The sequence below is a fragment of the Saccopteryx leptura genome, chromosome 1 (genome assembly GCF_036850995.1).
Source record: "Saccopteryx leptura isolate mSacLep1 chromosome 1, mSacLep1_pri_phased_curated, whole genome shotgun sequence".
Taxonomy (NCBI): domain Eukaryota; kingdom Metazoa; phylum Chordata; class Mammalia; order Chiroptera; family Emballonuridae; genus Saccopteryx; species Saccopteryx leptura.
Genome location: NC_089503.1, coordinates 16,190,919 through 16,217,517, shown reverse-complemented (window position 1 = coordinate 16,217,517; position 26,599 = coordinate 16,190,919). Strand labels below are relative to the sequence as shown.

General features: G+C 38.1%; 2 protein-coding genes and 1 pseudogene across 2 annotated transcripts; 2 read left to right on the top strand and 1 right to left on the bottom strand.

Annotated features, from left to right (window-relative positions):
• The first annotated feature begins 3,425 nt into the window (after window positions 1-3,425).
• Window positions 3,426-4,397, top strand: LOC136388674 (olfactory receptor 4C15-like; annotated as a pseudogene).
• A 7,124-nt stretch (window positions 4,398-11,521) lies between these two features.
• On the bottom strand, window positions 11,522-12,472 carry LOC136388673 (C1GALT1-specific chaperone 1-like). Its single transcript, XM_066360495.1, has one exon. The coding sequence runs from the start codon at window positions 12,470-12,472 to the stop codon at window positions 11,522-11,524; it is 951 nt and encodes a 316-aa protein (XP_066216592.1).
• Window positions 12,473-17,236: 4,764 nt separating this feature from the next.
• Window positions 17,237-18,151, top strand: LOC136387943 (olfactory receptor 4C11-like). The gene has a single exon (XM_066360046.1). The coding sequence runs from the start codon at window positions 17,237-17,239 to the stop codon at window positions 18,149-18,151; it is 915 nt and encodes a 304-aa protein (XP_066216143.1).
• Window positions 18,152-26,599: the final 8,448 nt, after the last annotated feature.

Sequence of the window (26,599 nt, the reverse complement as noted above, 5' to 3'; positions counted from 1 at the left end):
AATTCAAGAGGAAGAAATACTTCCAAGCTCCTTTGATGAGATGAGCATAATTCTGATTCCAAAACCAGGTAAAGACAACACAAAGAAAGAAACGTATAGGCCAATATCCTTGATGAATCTAGATGCTAAAATCCTCAACAAAATATTAGCCAACCGGATCCGGCAATATATGAAAAAAATGATACAACATGATCGAGTGGGATTTATTCTGGGAAGGCAAGGCTGGTACAATATTCACAAATCAATCAATGTGATTTCTCACTTAAACAAAAGGAAGGAGAAGCCTGATCAGGCAGTGGCACAGTAAATAGTGCATCTGAGTGGGATGCAGAGGATCCATGTTAAAGACCCCAAGGTCTCCAGCTTGAGCGCGGGCTCATCTCGTTTGAGCAAAGCTCACCAGCTTGGACCCAAGGTCGCTGGCTTGAGCAAGGGTTTACTCGGTCTGCTGAAGGCCCACAGTCAAGGCATATTTGAGAAAGCAATCAATGAACAACTAAGTTGTCACAACAAAAAACTGATGATTGATGCTTCTCATCTCTCTCCCTTCCTGTCTGTCTGTCCCTATCTATCCCTCTCTCTATCTATGTAAAAAAAATAAAAAATAAAAATAAATAAATAAAGAAATAAAAAAGGAGAAAAACCAAACAATAATTTTAATTGATGCACAAAAAGCGTTTGATAAAATCCAGCACCCACTCATGAACAAAACTCTCAGCAGTGTGGGAATACAGGGAACGTACCTCAACATGATGAAGGCCATCTATGACAAACCTACAGCCAACATCATACTCAATGGGCAAAAATTAAAAGCAATCCCTTAAGATGAGGAACAAGGCAGGGGTGTCCCCTTTTACCACACTTATTCAACATAATCCTGGAAGTCCTAGCCACAGCAATCAGACAACAAGAAGAAATAAAAGGCATTCAAGTTGGAAAAGAAGTAGTGAAACTATCATTATTTGCAGATGATATGATATTGTATATAGAAAACCCTAAAGTCTCAGTCAAAAGATGACTGGACCTGATAAATGAACTCAGCAAGGTGGCAGGATACAAAGTTAATACTCAGAAGTCAGAGGCATTTTTATACACCAACAATGAAATGTCAGAAAGAGAAATTAAGGAAAGAATTCCTTTCACTAATGTAACCATAAAATAAAGTAACTAGGAGTAAATTTAACCAAGGAGATTAAAGAATTGTACTCGAAAAATTATAAAACATTGATAAAAGAAATCAAGGAAGATACAAACAAGTGGAAGCATATACCGTGCTCATGGTTAGGAAGAATAAACATTATTAAAATGTCTATATTAACCAAAGCAATTTATAAATTCAATGCAATACCAATGAAAATATCAATGACATACTTCAAAGATATAGAACACATATCCCCAAAATTTATATGGAACCAAAAAAGAACATGAATTGCCTCAGTAATATTGAAAAGGAACAATAAAGTGGGAAGCGTCACACTTCCTGGTATCAAGTTATACTACAAGGCCATTATATTCAAAACAACTTGGTACTGGCATTAGAACAGGCATATAGATCAATGGAACAGAACGGAGAACCCAGAAATAAACCCACACCTTCATGGACAACTGATATTTGACAAAGGAGGTAGGAGCATACAATGGAGTAAAGACAGCCTCTTCAACAAATAGTGTTGGGAAAATTGGACAGCTACCTGCAAAAAAATGAAACTAGACCACCAACTTACATCATTCACAAAAATAAACTCAAAAAGGATAAAAGACTTAAATGTAAACAGTGGAACCATAAGCATCTCAGAAGAAAACAGGCATTAAGCTCTCTGACATCTCTTGCAGCAATATATTTGCTGATTTATCTTCACGGACAGGTGAAATAAAAGACAGTATAAACTAATGGGGCTATATTAAAGTGAAAGCTTTTGCACAGCTAAAGACAATATGAACTGAATAAAAAGACAAACGACACAATGGGAGAAAATATTCGACAATACATCTGATAAGGGCTTAATAACCAAAACTTATAAAAATCTTGTAAAACTGAGTACCAGGAATATGAACAATCCAATAAAAATATGGGCCAAAGAAATGAATAGACACTTCTCCAAAGAGAACATCTTGATGGCCAATAGGCATATAAAAAATGCTCAACATCACTTATCATTAGAGAAATGCAAATTAAAATCACGATGAGATAACACCTCACACCAGTTAGAATGGCGCTCATCAACAAAACAACACAGAATAAGTGCTGGCAAGGTGGTAGAGAAAAGGGAATGCTGGTGCACTGCTGGGGGGAATGCAGACTAGTGCAGACACTGTGGAAAACAATATGAAGATTCCTCAAAAAATAAAAAATCGAACTGCCTTTTGACCCAGTTATCCCACTTTTAGGAAACACCATAGTACCATTTTTTTTTCTTTTTTTTCAAAGATTTTATTTATTCATTATAGAGAGGAGAGAGAGAGAGAGAGAGAGAGAGAGAGAGAGAGAAGGGGGGAGGAGCAGAAATAATCAACTCCCATATATGCCTTGACCAGGCAAGCCCAGGGTTTTGAACTGGCAACCTCAGCGTTTCCAGATTGACACTTTATCCACTGAGCATAGCACTGTTTTAAAAGGAGAAATGTACCCCCAGGTTTATGGCAGCATTGTTCACAATAGCGATGATCTGGAAACAGCTCAAGTGTCTGTCAATGGTTGTGTTAATTGTATTACTATTTTATAAACATCTGTTCTTATTTTAAATGATGAATGAAGAAAGAACCCAACTCAACACATGCACACTTGTTATGTTTTAGTATAGGTCTAGGCACTTTTCCATAGATCTTTCTTTTTTTTTTTTATAGGAAATAACTTAATTTCTCTTAACGTCCTAATTCAGTTAAACATTTAAAAAAAAATAAAATTAGGAAAGTAGCTATGATTTTCAAGTTCTTAATCTCTGGGTTATTTCTCCTTCTCTTTGTAGATAAGGCATTCTCCTGATTAGGGTGGCATGCAGCCGTCCCTGCTCCCATTCCAGACTAATGGCAAGCATGGACAATCAGTTATGGTCCTCATCCTCAGAATTTGGATGTAGCTTTGGAATCCTCCTCAACAGTTCACTCTGTGAAACAACTATGAAATGATTGGAGCTGGCAGTTAAGATAAAAGCTATGTCTCATTCCTACCATATGTAACTACTTGTTTTCTCCTATATTAAAGCTCTGGCTATTTTAAACGTATTTAATAATTTAATTCCTCCCAAATTCTGCCTGACCTTTCACTATTACCCTTAGAAAATTTCTAATATTGTGTTTTTCAATTAAAACAGAAGCACACCATCAGCTTTGCATATAGATGTACCAAGTTGTATATGACTGTGATATGACGGTATCATCAACTGGTCCCAGGCGAATTTTTCTTTTCTTATGTTTACAGACTCTATATGCTCACTGTGGTAGCATTTAGCTTTTCCTTGGGAACCATGCAAAACCAAAGCTTTGTAACTGAGTTCATCTTCCTGGGCCTTTCACAGAATCTAAATTTTCAGAAAGTAGTATTTATTATATTTTTGTTCAACTACATTGCAACTGTTGGGAGCAGATTGCTAATTGTGGTGACCATCGGCAGCAGCCCAGCACTCCTCGCCACCCCCATGTACTGCTTCTTGGCCTTTCTGTCATTCCTGGATGCCTGCTTCTCCACCGTCATCGCCCCAAAGATGGTTTTGGACTCTGTCCACGAGAGGAAAACTGTCCCCTTCAAAGGCTGCATGACCCAGCTCTTTGCTGAATAGTTCTTTGCTGGGGTGGAGATGACTGTCCTCACAGTCATAGCCTATGACTGCTACGTAGCCATCTGCAAGCCCTTGCATTACTCTTCTATCATGAATGAAGGCTCTGCGGCATTCTGATGGGGGTGGCCTGGACACGGGCTTCCTACATTCCATGATACAAATTCTCTTTACTTCCTAGCTGCTCTTCTGTGGTCCCAATGTCACTGATCATTTCATGTGTGACTTGTACCCATTACTAGAGCTGGCTTGCACTGACACTCACATCTTTGGCCTTTTAGTGGCGGCCAACAGTGGGTTTATCTACATCATAATCTTTTGTTTGCTGCTTGTCTTCTATGTGTGATCTTGTTCTCGCTGAGAACTCACAGTACTGAAGGGCAGCGGCAAGCCCTCTCCACCTGCAGATCTCACATTTCTGTCGTTGTTTTGTTCTTTGTCCCCTGCATATTTGTGTATGCCCGGCCTCCATCTGCTTTCTCCTTTGACAAGATGGTGGCGATATTTTACACCATCCTAACACCCTTGCTCAATTCTTGGATTTATACCTTCAGGAATAAGCAAATGAAAAGTGCCAGGAGGAAAACATGGCACAGAATGATGGTGGTTTGTCATGCAAGATAAGATATCTGATGGAATCTATACTCAGTGTGTCTTCTACAATACGATGGAGCTGCTGTGAGCATTGCCACCAATGAAGGGTTAGAGTGCTCCAGGGTCCCTAAGTCCTCCCTGGCTTCAGTACTCTGCTCACAGGGGGGGGGGGGGCAATAAACTCTACACAGTATTGAGGCCAGCTTAAGAGAAGTTTCTGTCTTGTGGGAACCCCTTACTTGAAGAGATTTTGGACAGAATAGAAGATAGGACTGCACTTTCCCCACTCCTGGATTTTTCCCACTTCTAGATTTTTAAGACCATTGGAAACCCTTGCTCATGACCCACAACTGTACCCCCATTCTGGTTTGAGGGCTCGTGATAGTGCAGAGGGTTACAGAGAAAGAAGATGAATTGTGTGATAAAATCTTGGGTCAAGCTATCCTCCCTAATACATATTTCTTGCTCTTTTCCCCTCTTTATGCCCCACCTCCTGACTCTTCTTTCCTTGGGTCTGCTCACTCTCACTCTCCTCTCTCCTGCTCTAACTTCAGTCATTCTCCACTCTTTTTTCTTCTTCTTTACTATTATTCACTTTGGTATTTTTTTCTGCTTTGATATTTGTCTTACTATGCAATTTACAGAACTTGATTTTGGAAATTTAAGCATCAATTGGCATCCTTCTAAGAGGACTCAGGATTTCTCTTTTCCAGAATGCAATGTACATGATCAAGGTTTGATGTTTTATGTGAGTGGATGGTGAATACTAGAAAGAGAGGCTATCTAGTAGGATCCCACTGTAATTTTAGCCTAACTGTACTTGGAAAACCTTTCTGTATCACGGGTCAAACTTTGTACATTGAAAGAAAAAGTCTAATGGCCACACTTACCTTGCAAAGTAACGTGCAAGGCAAATAAAATATTAATAACAAAAGTAGAGGCTGTAAGAGTAATAAGATTATACAACAAGAATAATATATAATCTATGATTGTGTTATTCAACTAAATACATTTTTAATAACACAGCAATAGACGCAAATAGGAGATAGAGGCAGATGTCTATCTGGGAATAAAAAGGAAGACTTTTAGTATCAAATATATTTGAATTGGTTTAAATTTCAACAGGTAAAATAGGAGGGAAAATAGCATTCTCCACTAGTGTGATGTACCTCCAGATCAGAGAATTAGGATATTCCAGGAGTGTTAGACAATGACTGAACTCAGTGATAAAACTCTGAGGTACTGTTGATCTGACCTAATACATACATCTTGTCAAGAGCTGCTTTCCAGTCTTTTTATGTTCCTAAATTTTCTCTTTGCTTATTCACAATAGAATAAAACAGAATTACGTGACCTGGCTCTCGTTGTTGTCCAATATTTGTCCATAATTGTACAATTTAATGATGGCGCAGTTCTCATAGAGTCATCTCTATGTTTACCTGATGTGCTGGATGTTTCTCCTCTTATAATATTTTTCTTATTCTTTTACCTAACTCCTCCTGTCTTTGCAGCAAGTAGCTCTCTTCTTTGGTGTTTATCTTTTATCAGGAAGCTAATATATTGAAATTAATAATAATTCATTTTTCCTTTATAGTCATCAGAGATAATTAGAACTGCCAATCATAGCTTATCATTATTATTGTAACATCTCTAGTTATCACATGGAACTAATATTATTTTAATTGACTGCAAGAAAACAATGTCCTTTATTTCAGCTGCTTACTCCCATGGATAAGAGTCCAGAGGGAAGTCCTTCCATACGTTGAATTCAGTGGCTCCTTTCACCCGGGGAGCATTAGCTGAATCTGGGCATAGACAGAAAGCCGAGAATCTGGGCTTCCACAGGTGGAGCGTTACTAGATTGAGGGCAACAGCATCAGCAGATCTTTTAGAGGAAATTCGGAGAGATTCAATCCTGTAATATTTTTCCCTCACAGCATTTCTTCAGTCCTAGGGTTTTCTATGCACTGAATTGTGTCCCCTCCCCAAAATGATGAAGTCCTAACCCCCAGTGGCTGTGAATTCACCATAAATTAAGATGAAGTTATTGGAGTGAGCCCTAATCCATTATTACTGATTTAAAAAAAAAATAATATCCCTTGATTACTTACACACATATATTTTATTTAATTTTAAGATTTTATTCATTTTTAGAGAGAAAGAGAGAGAAGTAGGGAGGAGCAGGAAGCATTAACTCCCATATATGCCTTGACCAGGCAAGCCCAGGGTTTCGAACTGGCGACCTCAGCATTCCAGGTCAACACTTTATCCACTGTGCCAGCATAAGTTTTTATAAAAATGGGAGTCTGGACAGAGGCACATGCACACAAGAAAAATTTCCTTTGAAGATGAAGGCAGAAGTTGGGGTGATGCACCTGTAAGTCATGGAACTCCAAAGATTGCCAGTGAACCAGCAGGGGCTGGGGTGAGGCTCTGAGAACACTGCCCTCCTATCCTCAGAAGGAGTGTGTACTAAGACCAAATGGAAAGATGAAATCCTGCCTTTGCCACAACATGGCTGGACCTTGAGAATATTGTACTAAGTGAAGTGTCAGACAGAAAATGGTAAGAACCATATGATTTCACCCAAATGAGGGATATAAAACTGAAAGCAACAAATGAGTAAATTTTAAAACAAACAAAAACTCACACAGACATTGGGATGGTGGTAACAATAGGGAATGGGTGGGTGGTAATAATGGATAAAGGGGTCAAACATATTGTGACTGAAGATGATTTGACTTTGGGTAGTGGGCATATACAATATACAGATCATGTGGCATAGAACTGTACACTTGAAACCTGTATCATCTTATTACCCAACGTCACCCCAATAAATTTAATCAAAAAAATGGAAAATGAGAAAATGGCAAATACTAGCATTGTGATAAGTATAAACATTGGTTATTTATTTATTTTTTTAAATAAATTTTTATTAATGTTAATGGGATGACATTAATAATTCAGGGTACATATATTCAAAGAAAAACATGTCTAGGTTATCTTGTCATTAAATTATGTTGCATACCCCTCGCCCAGAGTCAAATTGTCCTCCGTCACCCTCTATCTAGTTTTCTTTGTGCCCCTCCCCCTCCCCCTAAATCTCTCCCTCCCTCCCTCCTGCGTCCTCCCTCCCCCCACCCCTGGTAACCACCACACTCTTGTCCATGTCTCTTAGTCTCGTTTTTATGTTCCACCAATGTATGGAATCATGTAGTTCTTGTTTTTTTCTGATTTACGTATTTCACTCCGTATAATGTTATCAAGATCCCACCATTTTGCTATAAATAATCTAATGTCATCATTTCTTATGGCTGAGTAGTATTCCATAGTGTATATGTGCCACATCTTCTTTATCCAATCCTCTATTGAAGGGCTTTTTGGTTGTTTCCATGTCTTGGCCACTGTGAACAATGCTGCTATGAACATGGGGCTACATGTGTCTTTACGTATCAATGATTCTGAGGTTTTGGGGTATATACCCAGTAGAGGGATTGCTGGGTCATAAGGTAGTTCTATTTTCAGTTTTTTGAGGAACCACCACACTTTCCTCCATAGTGGTTGTACTACTTTACATTCCCACCAACAGTGTATGAGGGTTCCTTTTTCTCCACATCCTCTCCAACATTTGTTATTACCCGACTTGTTAATAATAGCTAATCTAATAGGGGTGAGGTGGTATCTCATTGTAGTTTTGATTTGCATTTCTCTAATAACTAATGAAGCTGAGCATCTTTTCATATATCTGTTGGCCATTTGTATTTCTTCTTGGGAGAAGTGTCTGTTCATGTCCTCTTCCCATTTTTTTATTGGATTGTTTGTTTGTTGTTGAGTTTTATGAGTTCTTTGTAAATTTTGGATATTAGGCCCTTATCTGAGCTGTCGTTTGAAGATATCAGTTCCCATTTAGTTGGATGTCTGTTTATTTTGATATTAGTTTCTCTTGCTGAGCAAAAACTTTTAATTCTGATGTAGTCCCATTCATTTATCTTTGCCTTCACTTCTCTTGCCATTGGAGTCAAGTTCATAAAATGTTCTTTAAAACCCAGATCCATGAGTTTAGTACCTATGTCTTCTTCTATGTACTTTATTGTTTCAGATCTTATATTTAGGTGTTTGATCCATTTTGAATTAATTTTAGTACACGGGGACAGGCTGTAGTTGAGTTTCATTCTTTTGCATGTGGCTTTCCAGTTTTCCCAACACCATTTGTTGAAGAGGCTTTCTTTTCTCCATTGTGTGTTGTTGGCCCCTGTATCAAAGATTATTTGACCATATATATGTGGTTTTATTTCTGGGCTTTCTATTCTGTTCCATTGGTCTGAGTGTCTATTTTTCTGCCAATACTATGCAGTTTTGATTATTATGGCCCTATAATATAGTTTAAAGTCAGGTATTGTAATGCCCCCAGCTTCATTCTTTTTCCTTAGGATTGCTTTGGCTATTCGGGGTTTTTTATAGTTCCATATAAATCTGATGATTTTTTGTTCCATTTCTTTAAAAAATGTCATAGGAATTTTGATGGGAATTGCACTAAATTTATATAATACTTTGGGTAATATGGCCATTTTAATTATATTTATTCTTCCTATCCAAGAACAAGGAATATTTTTCCATCTCATTGTGTCTTTTTCTATTTCTCTTAGCAATGCCTTGTAGTTTTCTTTATATAGGTCCTTTACATTCTTTGTTATGTTTATTCCTAGGTATTTTATTTTTTTTGTTGCAAACGTGAAGGGGATTATTTTTTTGAGTTCGTTTTCTAATATTTCATTGTTGGCATATAGAAAGGCTATGGACTTCTGTATGTTAATTTTGTATCCTGCGACCTTACTGTATTGGTTTATTGTTTGTAGTAATCTTTTTGTGGAGTCTTTTGGGTTTTCGATGTATAGGATCATATCATCAGCAAAAAGTGATACCTTTACTTCTTCTTTTCCGATATGGATGCCTTTTATTTCTTTGTCTTGTCTGATTGCTCTGGCCAGCACTTCTAGCACCACGTTAAATAAGAGTGGAGAGAGTGGACACCCCTGTCGTTAAACATTGGTTATTAAGAATAAAAATAAAACCAAATAAAGAGGAGAAAGTAAAAAATATATAAACATGAAGAAAACACAAAAAAGCTAAAATATGGTTTTTTGATTTGTAGAAGAAAATTGACAACTCCTACCATGTGATAGTAGTTGCATGTTGTATACATTTGACAAAACTCATTTCCTATACAATTAAAAATTGTGTATCTTATTGTACATAATTTATATTTAAAAATTGATTTAAAAATAAAAAATGTGTAAGGAGAATTTTTTTTTGTAATTCTTTCTTCCTCCTTTTACTTACTGATGTACTGACTTCATATTATTTTAGAATTATAAAAATTTTAGTTAATACTTTTCATTGTAATTATTTATATTATATTTTATCAATGCTATTATTATTTGTAATAATTATACCTCATGACCACATTTTCTAGAATAGGAAGCTAGGAGAAGATATATGCCTAAAGCCACAGAAACAAATGAGGGAGCTAGAATTCCATTATTTCCCATCTGTTTGAATCTTCACCTGGCCTCAGAGCTTTGACTGCCATTAGAATATGTTTGACTTAAAAAGGACAGACAGAGCCTTTGGTAGCTTTTTGTAGTAAATGCCTCAATGTGACTTAGAAAGCATGGTTTTCCTTAGAGCAGGGCGCATGGGTAGAGCACCTGGTAACAGAAATGGGAGGTGTCCCCTTAGGGCAAACTTGGACTCCGAGGACAGAATCTGCCTGTTAACAGCCTTGTAGGGGACGAATTAGCCGCGTGGTGTGGTGTGATCCTGGATTAATTGAGCAAAGTAGCTTAATGAGCAAATTGGTCCGGTTTGGGTGAGATGAGTGGAGTTCTCATCCCTCCTAAGGTGGGGCATATGTGAACTTTCATGAAACCCCTATAAATATCTGATGGAGGACAAAGAATTCTTTAATTCATATGTTCTACAGGGCAATGTTTTGGGGTAATAGAGCTAGCTTTAGAGATGTTTCTATCACAGAATAGTGGGGATATTCCTTTTTATTCTAGGAAGTGTTAAGAATAGAAGAAATTTTCTGCTGGTATTCCAGTCCTTTTGGAGAATCTAGTTCCCACTTTCTAGGAAGGGTTGGCCATCTATGGAGCATCTCCCCTACCCAAAGATCCTGCAATGGAAAGCCAAGCAGATCCATTTGAAACACAATTTACATGTTGCAAACTCATGTGCATGATTCATCGTCAAGGTAAATCAGAACTGAAGGAGTGAAAACTATGAGCTCTCCGCTGGATATCACCTCATTTTTTAAAAGAGAAAGGTAAGTGTTGAAGTTGCACTAAACTATTTTCTTTCTCTTGCCTCTTACTCAACTGATATATATATATTTTTATACAAACCACAGATGAGAGCTTGATTAACTGGGAAACAACACAGTTAAATGACATTATATTCTTCATAGTCAAAGTCCAATTCCAGGGTCTGCACAGAGAAGTACAGAGAGTTACAATACAATTGTGTATGCTAAGACTCCCCTAGGTTAGTTCCCAGGAAAACTTAAACTCTGTAAGTAATTGTCACTCATTCTCTCAAGGATGGATTTCAGTTTCCACTTTTTCATTACTTGGGTCCATTTCCTTTGTTGCTTGGTTGTGTATTTTGAGGAAGCAAACTAACTGGCACTTGTGGAGCCTTAGAACAGAAACCGACATGAGAGGTAATGGAAGCATAGCTAAAAGTTTTACTTTATTCACAAATTCACAACTAGCAATTCATTTGCATATCTTTGAAAGTGAAAAAAACATTTAAATGTTTTAACCAATCAGAAAGAAAACGTGCCACAGATTTTAAATGTTCATTATTTAGAATTGATAGCATAAGTATATTTATAAATATATGTTTTATTTGTAAAATTATTCTTAAAATATTTCCTTCCAACATATTGGAAATTATCACGTATATTTTAAGGGAAAAGCCCACCCTATTTAAAAATGTACTCCTAAATTTTAATGTATGATTAAACCAGTGTCACCAAACTGAAAAATAAAAAAAGAAACATGCTGCTGAGTTGGATATATAGTTGTTATTGCAAATAATGACAGTACATGTTCTATATGGTAATCACATATATATTCTCGTTTCACTTCTCAGTCATTGTCAGAATCGTTTGGAGGTAAGAAAACCAAGGCATCACTGAAAAGATGCCCAAATGCCCTAAGTCGGTACACCCCGTACATCATCACATGCATCTGATTAGGGGTCAGTCCATTAAAAGTAACAGCCATATCTGAACAACATCCTTCTACTACCAGGTTGGTTTGATTAGTCAATGCCTCTTGAATTAAGAGCCCAACAGATTTGGTATTAAATACATCTTTTCCTTCAGAATCTTCTACATTTTCTGCAAACACTCCACCATATTTCAGGCAGACTGCTAGCTGCTTATCTTCAGATACCTTCCAAATCAACCCTCTCTGTTCAGGACACTTTTCAGGAACACTGAGAAGGCTGTTAAGTCTTTTCACTGATTCTATACTTAAGACAATTCCTCCTTCCACATTCACATATTCCAGGTCTCCAGATTTTACAGTGCAGCCTAGGTAGAAAGGTTGTGATGGGTCCTTTTTAAACAAAAAATACTTTAGGTTTTCAATAATAGCAAACGTTGTGGGGCGTACAAGGAAGAACCAGCTGTACTGGTCTTGATATTTATCAAAGGCATGTTTGTAAGCCTTTCTCATCATTAACCACATATCATTTGTTCCCACGTTAATCGACTCAAACACTTGAACAGTTTCAGAACTGAAGAACTCTGCTTTGTCACAGTGTTTGGTCCAAGTCTCCTTCACTGCAGCCGAAAGACGCACATCTTGGGGTTTTACGAGGATGATACAGTAAACCCGAAACTTCTTACTGAGCTCCATGCGTTCATCTTCTGAAATTTTCAATATGCTTTCTTTATTAGGAGCTTGTAGGTGATGTTCATGGTACGTTTTATTTACATAACGAATCCTAATGTGTCCTAGCATAGTGATCAAGGCACAGAAAAGGCTTCCCAGCATCATACTCTTCAAAAACGAACTGCTTTCAGGAAGCATTTTTTCCCACATCGGTAAGGACTCCGGGAGGGAAAGCGCAGCCACACGAACTGTTTTCCTCCCACGTTCGTGCGTCCCAAAGTTACGCTCCTGTGTAGGCCGTTCTAGATGCAGGCGGTGTCCTCTCGTTGGTCTCTATACTTTAATAATTTTTCAAGGAGTGACAAAGGAGGTAAAGGGAGGTTGAGGGAAATGACATATATGAAATTGTGTCCTTTCTCTCTGGGAACATAAAGTATCCATATGAGGATTCCATTAATGAATTCTAGGACTGGCCATGTATAATAACTGACATTCATGAAATGACAGCCTGACTGGTATGTATAAGCTAATAATTCTCACATTAAAAACTGACACAGATATCTCAAAGTAAATTGTGCAAGACACATTATTTAGAATATATTGAATATTGGACATTGTGTGAAAGGAATTATATTTTATGTTTTGTGAACATAACAATGACACTATTTTTAGGGCAGTAAAAATACCCGGTAGGTTTTAAAAATGACAGACCTATATAATCACATGTTTATCCAGACCCATAGTACGTACACTACCATGAGTGAGCCCAAAGATAAATTTGGGGTGATTCTGAGGTGTCATTCATTGTGGTTTTATTATTTAGAGAAGATCTGCCCCTCTGGGGGGAGGTGTTAACGGTGTGTGGGGGTTATGCATGTGTAGAGGCAGGGACTATATGGATAATCTCCGTAGCTTTCTCTCAATTGTGCTGGGAACCTATGACTGCTAAAATATATGTAAAGCCTGAACAGTGACAACCATGACAACAGAGGATCTTATTAAAGCTGAGAGGAGATGCTTAATTTTTCTGTGTTCCACAGAAGCTAACTGAAAGTGAGCACTCGAATCCTTTAAGAAAGGAAGTGCCAAGTCAGAAGCCACCTCCAATCATAGTTGGGGTGCCTGCAGGCCAGTCTTTATTTTGTTGGGGGTCATTTGTATGCCTTCCACTGAGTTTCCAAGTGCAAGGGAGAGAAAGACAGATGTCTTCACGGGTACTCGAACATCTTGAGGGAGGTGGACACTTCATTGTAGGTCAGCTCAAAGTCTAGTTGAATTAAATCTAGAAAGAAAAGATGACTAACTTCTGTTAAACAAATGTGAGTGTAGTTTTTTCTTAGGTGCTAGATAAATCTTAGTAAAATCTATTCTCCTGTTTTGTATGCTTCCAAGTTTTATATTTCACCTACAAAAATATATTTACACCTCATAACCTGGCTTTCATGGACTTTGGCTCGGAGGAAAACTGACTTTTCCAAGATTTCCTCCTGTGATGTTAGAATCTGGCTACTCTGGAGGTTTCATATTGATCTTTCCTCTAGTTGCTGATACATTTGTCTTACTGTCATTAAAACTTTGATTTTATGTTTTTTATGCCAAATGCTCACTTTTCTGATTTTCATATTTCTGGACCCCAAACATTGTCACAACCAAGGGACTATTTTATTTCTACTTGCCTCTCATCAGGGCCCCCTATATTGAAGAAGTTATGCACTTTATTTATTTTTAAATATTTATTAAAGGTATTCAGAATTGTCATTCATAGTTTCTGATCACCGCGAGAGAAGGAGCATGTGCGACAGTTCAGTCACTCAGACAAGAAACCTAAGATTTAGAAGATCAGCACAGCTGTGTTATGGGTAGATGAACAATTTGGAGTAATATTTTTGAAAAGTGGGAGGGACCTCTTGGAGAGCCAAGATTAATAATCCTAATGAATGTTAGCTCTCCAACTGCAGAGGCCGCCTACCTGCCTACCTGCATCCTCTATAGGCTTTCCACAGATGGAATTGTCTGACCTCCATAGCAACCCAAAAGGGTAGGTGATTTTATTATGTGTGTTTACAGGGGAAGAAAATGAGGCACAGAGATATGAGGGGACATGATAGCTCTTCCACCGTAATGGGTGCTTGTGTGAATCAGGCTGTGTGACTACAGGCTCGGTGCACTGACCACTGTGTGACCCACCTCTCAGCTCTGCTTTTGAATATTTGTGTCTCAGAGAACCTGGCTTAGGTCCTGCCTCTCTTCAGTTCATGTTATAGTCCATGTCTTCACATAGTGCTGTAGTTTTCACTGTCCAATCTGTCCTTTAAGAATTTATACTCTTCTAATACCATAGTGACTTACATCATTAGTGCTTTTACTTACATTATCTTAAAGCCTATATTAAATTGTTAAGAACAGATGAATCTTTTCCCCATTCCTCATAACTCATCCGATAGATAATTTTGATTCAGTATTTGCAATGAATCATAATTATGGAATTATGGAAGGGAACACATACTATAATTTTAAAAACATTTGAAAATTATAGACTAAAAAAGAGGAAATTGACAGTTTGACATATATAGGAAGTAAAAATTTATGGGAAATGAAAAATAATAACAAAATCCTAATAGTGGAAGTAGCAGAGGCTGAGGCTTCCATAGTTTTTATTCTGAGCCAGAGCTTTTCCTCATTTCATCGGCAGAGTAGCCAGGATTATTTCAAAAGTGGTTTTCCCAAGACTGCGTGGCCAGGAAATAGGGGAGCTGGGATTTGAATTCAGGCCATTCAGTTTCAGTAACTGTACTGTTAATCAAGAAATAAGTGCTTTTGCTAGATTAATATCTATACTAGGTAAATATCCAGATTGTAAAAAGTGAGCCAACAAAAGAGAAAAAGATTTTTCAAGGAAAAATATTTTTAGAAAACTGTATTAAAATATTAAACATGGCAATAAAATATATGAATATATTTAAAATGCAATTTTTTAATCTATTAAGCAAGTCAGATAATAAAATAATGTCATAAGATATGAGATAACCTGTGCTTTTTTTGCTTGTGCATCAGTTTTTCTACAAAATAATATTGGGTTGGCCATACCTGTATATAAAAAAGAATCTATACATAAACACATATGGAAATATACTTAAAGAAATTTTCTGGAAAGACAGACAAGAAACCAAATGGAGAGTGGGATTATAGATTCAAATAATTTGGAGAGAGATTTTAGTATTTTCTTCTTACATTCTCTTACTTTGAATATTTGGTCATGATTATGGATTATTTCTATAGTAAAATATAGCTAATAAAAAGGTACAATATATTTAAAAGATTTAATTTTTGTCAATAGCAGTAATCATCTCTGGCATTTGGTTCAGCAGTATTATACTTGGGAAGTTATTCTAAAGTTCTTTGTAAAATTGTTATTTATGAGTGACAACTAGAAGCAATAAAAATATATCAATGGACAAAATTAACACATTATCACACTATTAAATTTAAACTACGGAAAATATAAGAGTATGGTAAGAAATGTTAAAATAGTTCTAAGCGAACATCAAAATACAAAATGATATTATATGATGATTTCAATCACATAAACTATATATGCAAAGAATAAGGACTTGAAAAATCATAAAATTTTTTTCAAATAATGTTTTTAGTGGGAATTTAGGGTAAAGAGGAACATAGATGAGTAAAAATACTATTGCTACTTAGACTATAGGCATATTAGAAATTTTATGTCAGTTCTAATTTATGGGCAGATAGATTCAGTAATCTAAGGGAATCAGTTCTAGATAGAGTAAACAATCGTTTCCCTAAATTATGCCAACCTCAAAATATCACCCAGACATTTGTTATATGAAGATTGTCAATGGAGTAGACATGTACACAAGAGGTATCAGCAAAATATAACTGTTAAAAATAAAGCACATTTTATCTAGTGTCCTGAAAGTGTTAGGGATGATGGACACAAAACGGAGTAAACCAAAATGAAATATTTTTTTCAGAGGGATTCTCTAACAATATCAGTGCTTAATTATATTGGCCTAATGCTGTTCAGATTTAGAAGCTCACAGAAAAGATGCATCATCCATGAACTATACGTGTGTATGTGTGTGTTTATGTATGAGTATAAATCTTTTTATAATTCTTAGAAACAATCGGAATATGGTAGGGCCAGTATTTGTTCTTCATTTTTCACAGGAGGCTGAAGTTCAAAGAGGTTAAGTCACTTGCCCAAGGAAAGTACAAGTTCTGCAGTTTTCAGTCTTGGTATGAATCAAACTTTTAAAAGGACGTTTATTTATTTATTTGTTTGTTTGTTTATTTATATTTTTTACAGAGACAGCAAGAGAGAGAGAGGAACAGATAGTGACAGACAGACAGGAAGGGACAGAGATGAGAAGCAATATTCTTGTTGTGGCTCTTTTGTTGTTCATTGATTGCTTTCTCATATGTGCATTGGCCTGTGGGGCTACAGCAGAGCGAGGGACCCCTTGTTCAAGCCGGCAACCTTAGGCTCAAGCCAGTGACCATGGGCTCAAGCGAGCAACTTTCAGGTCATGTCTGTGATCCCACACTCAGGCCTGGAACAGTGTGCTAAGCTAGATGAGCCCACGCTCATGCAGGAGACCTAGGGGATTTGAACTTGGGTCCTTTACGTTTCAATCCGATGCTCTATCCATTGCTCCACGGCCTGGTCAGGCTAGGACGTTTATTTTTTTTTTTGTTCTTTGAATGTAAAAGCTTTTGGTCTAATGCAGTGAGTTTCTGAACAACAGATGGATCTGGGAGGGGCTTGCATATTTGCAAGTGTACAGAGATTCACAGTGGATGAAAGGCAGTTGGAGGTAACAGGATGGAGCAGAAATAAGGAATGTAGAGTTCAGTTGCTGATCTCAGAATGGCTCTTCTTTTTTTCTCTCTGCAGATTAAACCTTTGCCAAATGCATCTTACCTATGGCCACTAGTATGGCGATGAATAACAGTGTGATTGAATTCATTCTGTTTGGGTTGACACAGGATGCAGGAAAGCAGAAAGCAATATTTGGAATCTTCTTGATTCTTTACCTTGTGACACTGTCGGGGAACTTTCTCATTGTAGCGACGATTAAAATAAGCAGGACCCTGGGGAGTCCCATGTACTTCTTCCTTTTCTATCTGTCCTTTGCTGATGCCTGCTTCTCTACCACCACAGCCCCCAGATTGATTGTGGATGCCCTTTCTCAGAAGAAGACCATTTCCTACAATGAGTGCATGACTCAGGTGTTTGCAGCCCATTTCTTTGGGTGCATGGAGACCTTTGTGCTCATCCTCATGGCCTTTGATCGCTATGTTGCCATTTGTAAGCCCTTGCGATACACCATCATCATGAGCCAGAGAGTCTGTGGTGTGTTGGTGGTTCTGGCCTGGGTGGGCTCTTGTATCCACTCTTCAGCACAGATTTTCCTAGCTTTGCAATTGCCCTTCTGTGGCCCCAATGTGATTGACCACTATTTTTGTGACTTGCAGCCCTTGTTGAAACTTGCCTGCATGGACACTTATGTGATAAATTTGCTCATTGTTTTTAATAGTGGTTTCATTTGCAAAGTGAGTTTTATAATCCTGCTTGCCTCCTATGTAGTTATCCTGTATTCACTGAGAAACCACAGTGCAGAAGGAAGGCGAAAAGCCCTTTCCACATGTACCTCCCACTTTATTGTAATTGTCTTATTTTTTGGCCCGTGTATATTCATATATACACGTCCACCAACCACGTATCCCTTGGACAAGATGGTGGCTGTGTTTTATACCATCGGGACACCCTTGCTCAACCCTCTAATCTATACACTGAGAAATGCAGAGGTAAAAAATGCCATGAAAAAGTTATGGTGTAACAAAGAATGACTTCAATTGGTAAATTATATGTGTAAGTTCTAATGTATATATCCTAATAGCTTATTTTGTTTCATGGTCAAGAAAGGAATAATATTCTTATAGGGAAACAAACAAGAAATCTGAGAGGGCTGTATTAGATTATGGTTTCTATTTAAAGCCCACGACCATTTTGAACAACCTATGATGATCCTTACTTGAATTCTACCAACATCTGCCCATACACACTAGGAAATTTTGCTTCCTATACAATGTTTTATTCAGAAATAAAAGTATTGACTATTGACAGAATAAGTGTGTATGCACCAATTTTTTATTCTAGGTTTCATGCTTTTCCTTATGAATGTGGTCATAAGAACTAATCCAGGCCCTGGCCAGTTGGCTCAGTGGTACAGCATTGGCCTGGAATGTGGTTGTCCCAGGTTCATTTTCTGGTCAGGGCACACAGTGAAAGTGACCTACTGCTTCGCCAACTCTTCTCCCTTCTCTCTCACTCCCCCTCTCGCAGCCATGGCTCCATTGGTTCTAGCAAGTTGGCCCCTGCCGCCCCTAGTACTGAGGATGGCTCCATTGAGTCTCACCTCAGGTGCTAAAAAGAGCATCACCCTGTAGGGGACTTTCTGGGTGGATCCCGGTGGTGGCGCATGTGGGAGTCTGGCTTTGTCTCCCCTCCTCTCATTTAAAAAGTAAAGAGCTAACTTCATAAAATCTGAACTCTTAGAGAATGAAGGTTGCTGTCTTGACAACCTTAAGATTAGAGATGTTCTGAGAAAGTGCAACTCTAGAAATCTGGACCTGAGCCTACTTCACTAGGGGCATATATACTCTTCTTCAGTCTTCTAAGTTCATTAAGCTGAAACATCAGTGAAAACCTGCCCTGCCACTGGGAAACCTCTCAAAATTAAGTCTGTGAGTGGCAAGGGAGGGATGTGTATAATGGCTGAATGAAATCAGTAATATTAGCCAGTCAGTTGCTCTTTGGGGTCCTCCCACTGCTCTTCACAAAGGATAGGCATAGGCAGGAAGAGAGTTTGAGGCAAGAATATACAGAAGGAAGAGTACAGGTAATAAGGGAGGACAGAGAACTATGCGTGATGGGGAAAGAGAAAGGAAAGTGGAAATTTTGTAAGCATGGGAGAGAAGAGGCTTTATTTTCCTTACTTCTTGAACATCACTTTTGGGTAAATAAACCTTTGCAGGAAAATGAAGCCACAGGATGTTCCTCTATCATTAATCTTCCTTAGCTGTGATGTGTATTTGGTTATCAGGATAGAAGTGTTTCCTTTTATTAATTAATTAATTAATTAATTTTGGCTTCTGTAGCATTCACAACTAAAATTCAGATTTTTGGGGAAGAATCTGGGATTAAATTTAGTTCTAATACTTTTCAATGTTGGTCTTTTATATGACAGTGTTTTGAATTGTGTATTTTTATTTTTGAAGAGAACTTATATGTCTAATTCACACTTACCACGACTTCCACATAAACCTCATAATCTCATAATCAAGTGCTGTCATGTCGTTTCAGCCCCTGAGTTTGTAATTCCCATCCAATTGCCATCACAAAGCCTTACTCTTAGTCACATGGGCTAATGAGAAAGGAACACAGTGAACTCACAAATCTATGAAGCATTTCCATCAACTGGAGACAAAATGTCTATTTCTCCGAAGATTCCTGATAGTTGTGGTTTAGATAGTGATGGTGGAATAAATATGAGTCCCAGACAGGTCATTTGTCAGAGCTCTCAATATTATGCTTATAAGTGTCAGTTTAATTTCATACTTCTTCCAAGTGAATGGTGTTTCCTAATTTTATGTCTAACCGTTTCGTTTCGGAAGCTTTTGAATCTGGTCCTGTGAAGATTATATTTAAGCGATTTGGCTGTTAAGGAACCAAGACTTATTCAAAATAAGACTTTTAATCTTATCTCTTGTCATCCTTCAAACTTAATATAGTGTGAGAAAGTGTTTATCAGCACCTAAATAAAAACCCAGAAAACTTCAGGAATTTTCTTCTTATGAGATAATTCAGAGCAAAGATTCCCTTACATTTTATTTGGAGAAAAGAGAGGCGGGTGGGTAGTAGTGAAAAGCATCAACTCGTTGCTTCTTGTATGGGCCTTGACTGGCAAGCCCAAGAATTTGAACTGGAAACCTCAGCATTCCAGTTCCATGCCTTATCCACTGCGCCAGCACAGGTCAGGGCTCGATTCCTTTAGATTTCAGGTAAGGGCTCAATTAGAGAAGGTGGGAGAAGCTGTCAGGGGATAAAAGGTCTTACTTGACCTGGTATCTTAACAAATGGCTAACTGTCTCTGGGCTGGTAGATGTTGAAAGCTTTTTATTTCCCTTCCTTTTGGAGACTTTTGGTTGCCCTCCTAATGTAGTACCCTTGACAAAGGAGGAAAATGTCTATTATGATTATGATTGACTTTTTTAATCTTTACAAAGTCAGTGGTCACCTTCAAAAATTTGTAATGGGAATTCCAAGTGGCCCTATTAATGTGTTTGTTCTGAAAAGACATTCTTATGGCTCCTCTGTGTCAGTCCAGAGGGAGACATCCATGCACCTCTGCCCTGACAAATGCTATTAATTTAGAAACACTGTTGACGTAGGCTGATGTCAACCAGCCATCCTCATCTGCCTCCACCTGTCAGTCAGCCCATCCTTCTTGCTAAGATTTTCAGTCTCTTGGGCCCAGAAATATGGAGTGTTTACTAATTTCTCAGAATAGCACTCTGAAATACCTTTCCATCTCCACCCCCCTCTCATGCACACACGCGTAACGTTTGGGGTGAGGGACTGGCATATCTCCACAGCGATTTCCCCAAAGCTGTTCTCACAAGCCACTCTCCCGCTTTACACTCTGTCTAGGTTTATATCCTTTATATTGTTGAGGGATGCTTGTGTTTGTCATTTTCTTTGTTTTGGAGATGGGCATACAGTGATTTGGATAAACTTTGTAACTTCACATGTGTTGTGTCCAGTCAAAATTTAGCTTTAGTATCTTGTTGCATAAGAAATAATTAATTCAAAAATATTCTTTGTTGATGCTGGACTTAGAACTTATGTTCATTTAGAAAGAGATTGCTCATTATTCCAATTTCAGAAACATTTGTTCATACTCACATAAAAGACAAATTTTATGGACAAAAGTTTATACAATTTTTTTCTTTGTTTTTAATTTAGAATTTAAATTTAATGTGGTGACATTGACCAATAAGAGTACATAGGTTTCAGGTAAACATTTGTGCATTTGAACTGTTGATTGTGTTATGTGCCCATTAACTAATTAAAAAGAAAGATTTTATTTATTGATTTTAGAGAGAGGAGTGAGAGAGAAAAAGATGGTGGAGGAGTAGGAAGCATCAACTCAGAGTTGCCTCTAGTATGTTTCTTTTTGTTTAATTTATTTTCTGTGACAGAGAAAGGGACCAACAGAGACAGACAGGAGGAAAGACAGATGAGAAGCATCAATTCATCGTTGAGGCACCTTAGTCGTTTATTGATTGCTTTCTTATATCTACATGTGCTTTGACCACGGGACTATAACATACAGAGTGACACCTTGTTCAAGCCAGCGACCTTGGGCTCAAGCTGGTGAGCCTTGCTGAAACCAGATGAGCCCGCGCTCAAGCTGGTGACCTCGGGATTTCAAACCTGGGTCTTCTGTGTCCCAGTTTGATGCTGTATTTACTGCGCCACTGTCTGGCCAGGCTCGTATGTTTCTTGACAGTGTAAGGCTAGCCCAGGCTTTGAACTGGTGACCTCAGCATTCCAAGTTGACACCTGACCCAGTGTGCTATCACAGATCTACAATTTGACTTTATCTGTGAACAGAGAAAACTTCAAAGTGGGTTGAGTAGAGGTTGACTTCAGGAAGGAGTAATGAGGAAAGGGAGAAGGATCACAGCAAACCTAGGAATAAAGGGAAGGGAAAAAAGTCTGAAAATCAATTGTTAATTGGATCAGGGAAAAAAAGAAATAAAAAGTGACTTCATAAATGATCTAAAACAGCTCTTATAAAATTCCTTTTGGCATCAGTGGGAAGTAGAGCCATTTTCAGATTCACAGAACTTCAGCCTCCAGGTGTGAGCCTTCTTGTACAAAAGCCCCTCCGGCTCCTGGAGAGAGTCATCACTAGGTATCAACAGATGATGGGGATAATTTGTGTTGATGTCATTGGGGCACCAGTCTGTTCAACTAGCTAGATAGCTAAGGGGTTATGTAGTACCCCAGCAGATGCCAATGGGCCATAGTTCCACGGGACAGTGCAGAAATTTCTTACCCTTCTCCTTTCAACATCCCATGAGTCAGAAGGAGAGGATCCAATCAGAAGCTAGAGTAATAGGGTTTGAATAAGTAGAACTGGGTTAGGGCATAACACCAATGTCTTGTGTCCTAAATGTACCCTGGGACCTAGGCTGGCCTGCAGTATAAAAATACATGCTTATTAACTTCATCAGGAAAGGTGGACTTTTTCTTTAACCCAGAAAACCAACAAGTGTATTGAGATTGCATTTGACATGGACATGGATCAGTACACCTCCCTGAAGCATTGTTAAAAAAAAAAAAGGAATTCTCTGATTTTCTAAGCCCAGATCACACATTTACGTTGGGAGCCTAGGTACACACACCAATAAAACTGTGTGGTCTGAGTGTGGGACAAGAGTGGGTATATTGCAAAAAGAGTGTTATCATTGCAAAGAGTAAACCAAAATTATCTACATTAGACTCTGATCACTCTGAATTTAATGTGAGAGTAGTTGGTATGGTCCCAAAGTAGTATTAACAGGATAAAACACAATTTGGTTAAAAATTCACACAATCCATTAATGTTTTCTGAAGACAAGCAAATCTACAAAATCCTCTAGGATGAGGTGAAACTTGAAGCTACAACTGGTTTATAATTTGGCTTGAGTGACTTTTTGTGGGAATATAGCATGAGGGTCAAATTAATCAAAGGGTTAGAGAACTACAGAAATGATCACGAACCAGGATGCCCTAACCTAGGCAGGGAGAAGGTTGTGTGGCTACCTGATTTTGAAATCATCAAAGAATAGAATGAATGAGAGAAAGGACAGAAAAAACACTTAAAGGAGTAATGGCCAATTTTCCACCAAATTTAATAAAAACTGTAAATACATAGACCCAAGAATCTAATAAACCACAAACACAAAAAAATGGAGAAAATTACAGTAAAAATGCATTATAATAAATTGGTCAAAAGCAGTGACAAAGAGAAAATGTTAAAAGCAGCTAAAGAGAAAAGATACTATGTACAGAGACATAAAAATAAAAGTTACAGTAGATTTCTCACTAAAACAATGTAAACTAAAAGACTTGAGTGACATCTTTAAAATATTCCATCTTTCTATAAGACTGGTGGTTTGAACTTAATTTTAAGAACCATCATCTGGAAAAACCAATTTTGGATTAAACTAATAGGACTCTTTAACCTAAGAATACCGAAGAAGCCACACAGAGACTGGTAGGAAAAGCGGAAATGTAGAGAGGGCTGCCCAGCTTCCAGGAGCGAACGGCAGCCCAGAGGGACTCGCATGACGGGAAGTGAGTTTAGCAGAGAGGGGAAGGCCCTGGGCCCCAGGAACAAAGCCCCAGCCTACAGCCACAGAGCCTAGAAGAAGCGTATGGACAGTATGTAGTTGCAAAACAAGGATACTGTTTGTGAGAAAGAGACAGATTTCTCAGACCCAGAATTCTTCTTAAAGGGACTATGCAGAAAACCTCTTTTAAACTACTCACCCGGGGCTCCAGGGGCTGAGGAGAGATGAGAGAACTGGAATAGCAGGAAGAGAGAGTAATCTAGGAGGCACAGGCAGAAACACTTTGAGGGCCAGCCACCTAACCCCTGGGTTGAGCCACTCGCCAAATCTGAAGTGAATATTTCCCCTGGAACCAGCAATATCAGCAAAGATATGCAAGACACCAGCCAAACAGGCTCTTCTGCAGCATTCAGAGCAGAGTTGCTTAAGAAATACAGTATTGAGTGTTAGGGTCTGAGGTGCAGTGCCCCAACCATACTGCTACGGGGTAGCCAGAGGGAAGGTGGGGATGGGACATGGAAGCACAGTCCCATCAGTGTGGCTGAACCTGAACAGGCCAAGACTAAGGCTGGGTGTGAGCTCAGTCTCACCCGGCAGGGTTGAAGGGGCACACAAAACCAGTGCAGTCAGCTACGGGCCTGCCTCTAATTCCACCTGCAGAGGAAAAATGAAAGCCTGGGATCTGCAGAGACCCATGGCTGAGCACAGGCAAGCAGCCCTGGCTGGTTGAGTGCAACTTCGCCCATGGGGCAGGGCAAAAGCCTGGGAATAGGTGGAGACCACAGCTGAGCAAAGGTGCTCACCACTGCCTTCAATGCTGTGGCTTGTGGCCCTGTGTATGGCACAGAGCCCCACCAGTGGTGGTAGGGTGTAAGCCGAGGCTTGTAGACCAGAGTATGTGAACATAGCCCCTCCTGTCGAGCAGAGGTGGAAACCAAAGTGATAGCTAAAGCTGGCTGGTGCTGGAAACACCCATACCCAAATGCCTAAACTCCCAAGGCATCGATAGAGGGGGTCATGAGCCTGCAGACAGACCATACCTAGGGAACACAGAGGCCACACCCATTGTACTACAATGGCCACACCCTTCTTGTACACAGACAAAATGGGAAGGCAGAGAAATGCAACCCAACTGAATCAAGGGAAATGCTCAGAAAAGGTCTTGAATGACTCAGATATAACCAAATTACCAGATTCAGAGTTTAATATACTGATTGTTAGGATGCTCAAAGATATTAGAACAACAATAGATGATTATAGCAAACAACTAAATAAAGAGATAGCAAGTATAAAAAAGACATTGAAATAATAAAAAGAATCAGTCAGAAATGACAAATATAGTATCAGAAATGAAGACCACAATGGAAAGAATTAAAAGCAGGATGGATGAAGCTGAGGATTGAACCAGCAAGTTAGAGGACAAGATAAACAAAGGTACAGAAGCAGAGCACCAAAAGGTAAAGAGACTTAAAAAGTCTGAGGAAACTCTAAGAGAGCTCTGTGACAACATGAGGAGAAATAACATCCATATCATAAGGGTTCCTGAAGAAAAAGAGAAAACAAGGGATAGAGACTTTGTTCAATCAAATCATAGCTGAAAATGTCTCTAAATTGATGCAGAAAAAAATCACACAAGTTCAAGAAGCACAGAGAATTTCATTAAAGAGAAACCCAAAGAAATCTACACCAAGTCACATCATAATTAAAATACCAAAGCTAAGTGATAAAGAGAAAATATTAAAAGCTGCTAGAGAAAAAAATGCTATCACCTACAAAGGAGCCCCCATAAGGATGTCATCAGACTTCTCAACAGAAACACTTGAGGGCAGAAGGGAAAGGCAAGAAATATTCAAAGTAATGCAGAACAAGAGCCTACAACCAAGACTACTTTATCCAGCAAGGTTATCATTTAAAATTGAAGGAGATATAAAAAGCTTCCCAGACAAGAAAAAGCAACTCAAGGAATTTATTATATCCATACCAATGCTACAAGAAACGTTAAGTTACCTGTTGTAAACAAATCAAAGAGGGAAAAGAATATAGCAAAAAGGGAATACAGCTTTAAAGAATAAAATGGCAGTAAACAACTATATATCAATAATAACCTTAAATGTCAATGAATTAAATGATCCAATCAAAAGAGATAAGGTAGCTGCGTGGATAAGAAAACAGGACCCATACATATGCTGTCTACAAGAGACACACCTTAAAACAAAAGATGCACATAGATTGAAGGTAAAAGGATGGAAAAAATATTTCATGCAAATAGAAATAAAAAAAAAGTTGGGGTAGCAATACTTATATCAGACAAAATGGACTTTTAAAACAAAGGCTATTGTAATAGATAAAGAAGGTTACTACATAATGATAAAGGGAGCAATCCAACAGGAAGTTATAACCATTATAAATGTCTATGCACCTAACGTAGGAGCACCTAAATATATAAATGAGACTTTGATGGATAAAAAGAGCAAAATCAACACCAATACTATAATAGTAGGGAATTTCAATACCCCTCTAACATCACTAGATAGATCTTCAAGAAGGAAAATTAACAAAGAAACAGCAGACATAAAGGACACACTAGACCAACTCGATTTAGTAGATTTCTTCAGATCCTTTCACCCTAAAGAAGGAGAATATACATTCTTTTCAAGTGCTCATGAAAACATTCCCTAGGATAGACCACATGTCAGGGCACAAAAGTGGTTTCAACAAGTTTAAGAAGATTGAAATCATATCAAGCATTTTCTCTGATCACAATAGCATGAAATTAGAAATCAACCACAACAGAAAAACTGAAAAATACTAAACATTTGCAAAATAAATAGCATGTTATTAAATAACAAATGGGTTAACAATGAAATCAACGAAGAAATAAAAAGATTCCAG

What these genes read in the sequence shown, in the direction of transcription:
- LOC136387943 (XM_066360046.1), top strand. Translation starts at nt 17,237, where the DNA reads ATGGCGATGAATAACAGTGTGATTGAATTCATTCTGTTTGGGTTGACA.
- LOC136388673 (XM_066360495.1), bottom strand. Translation starts at nt 12,472, where the DNA reads ATGCTTCCTGAAAGCAGTTCGTTTTTGAAGAGTATGATGCTGGGAAGC.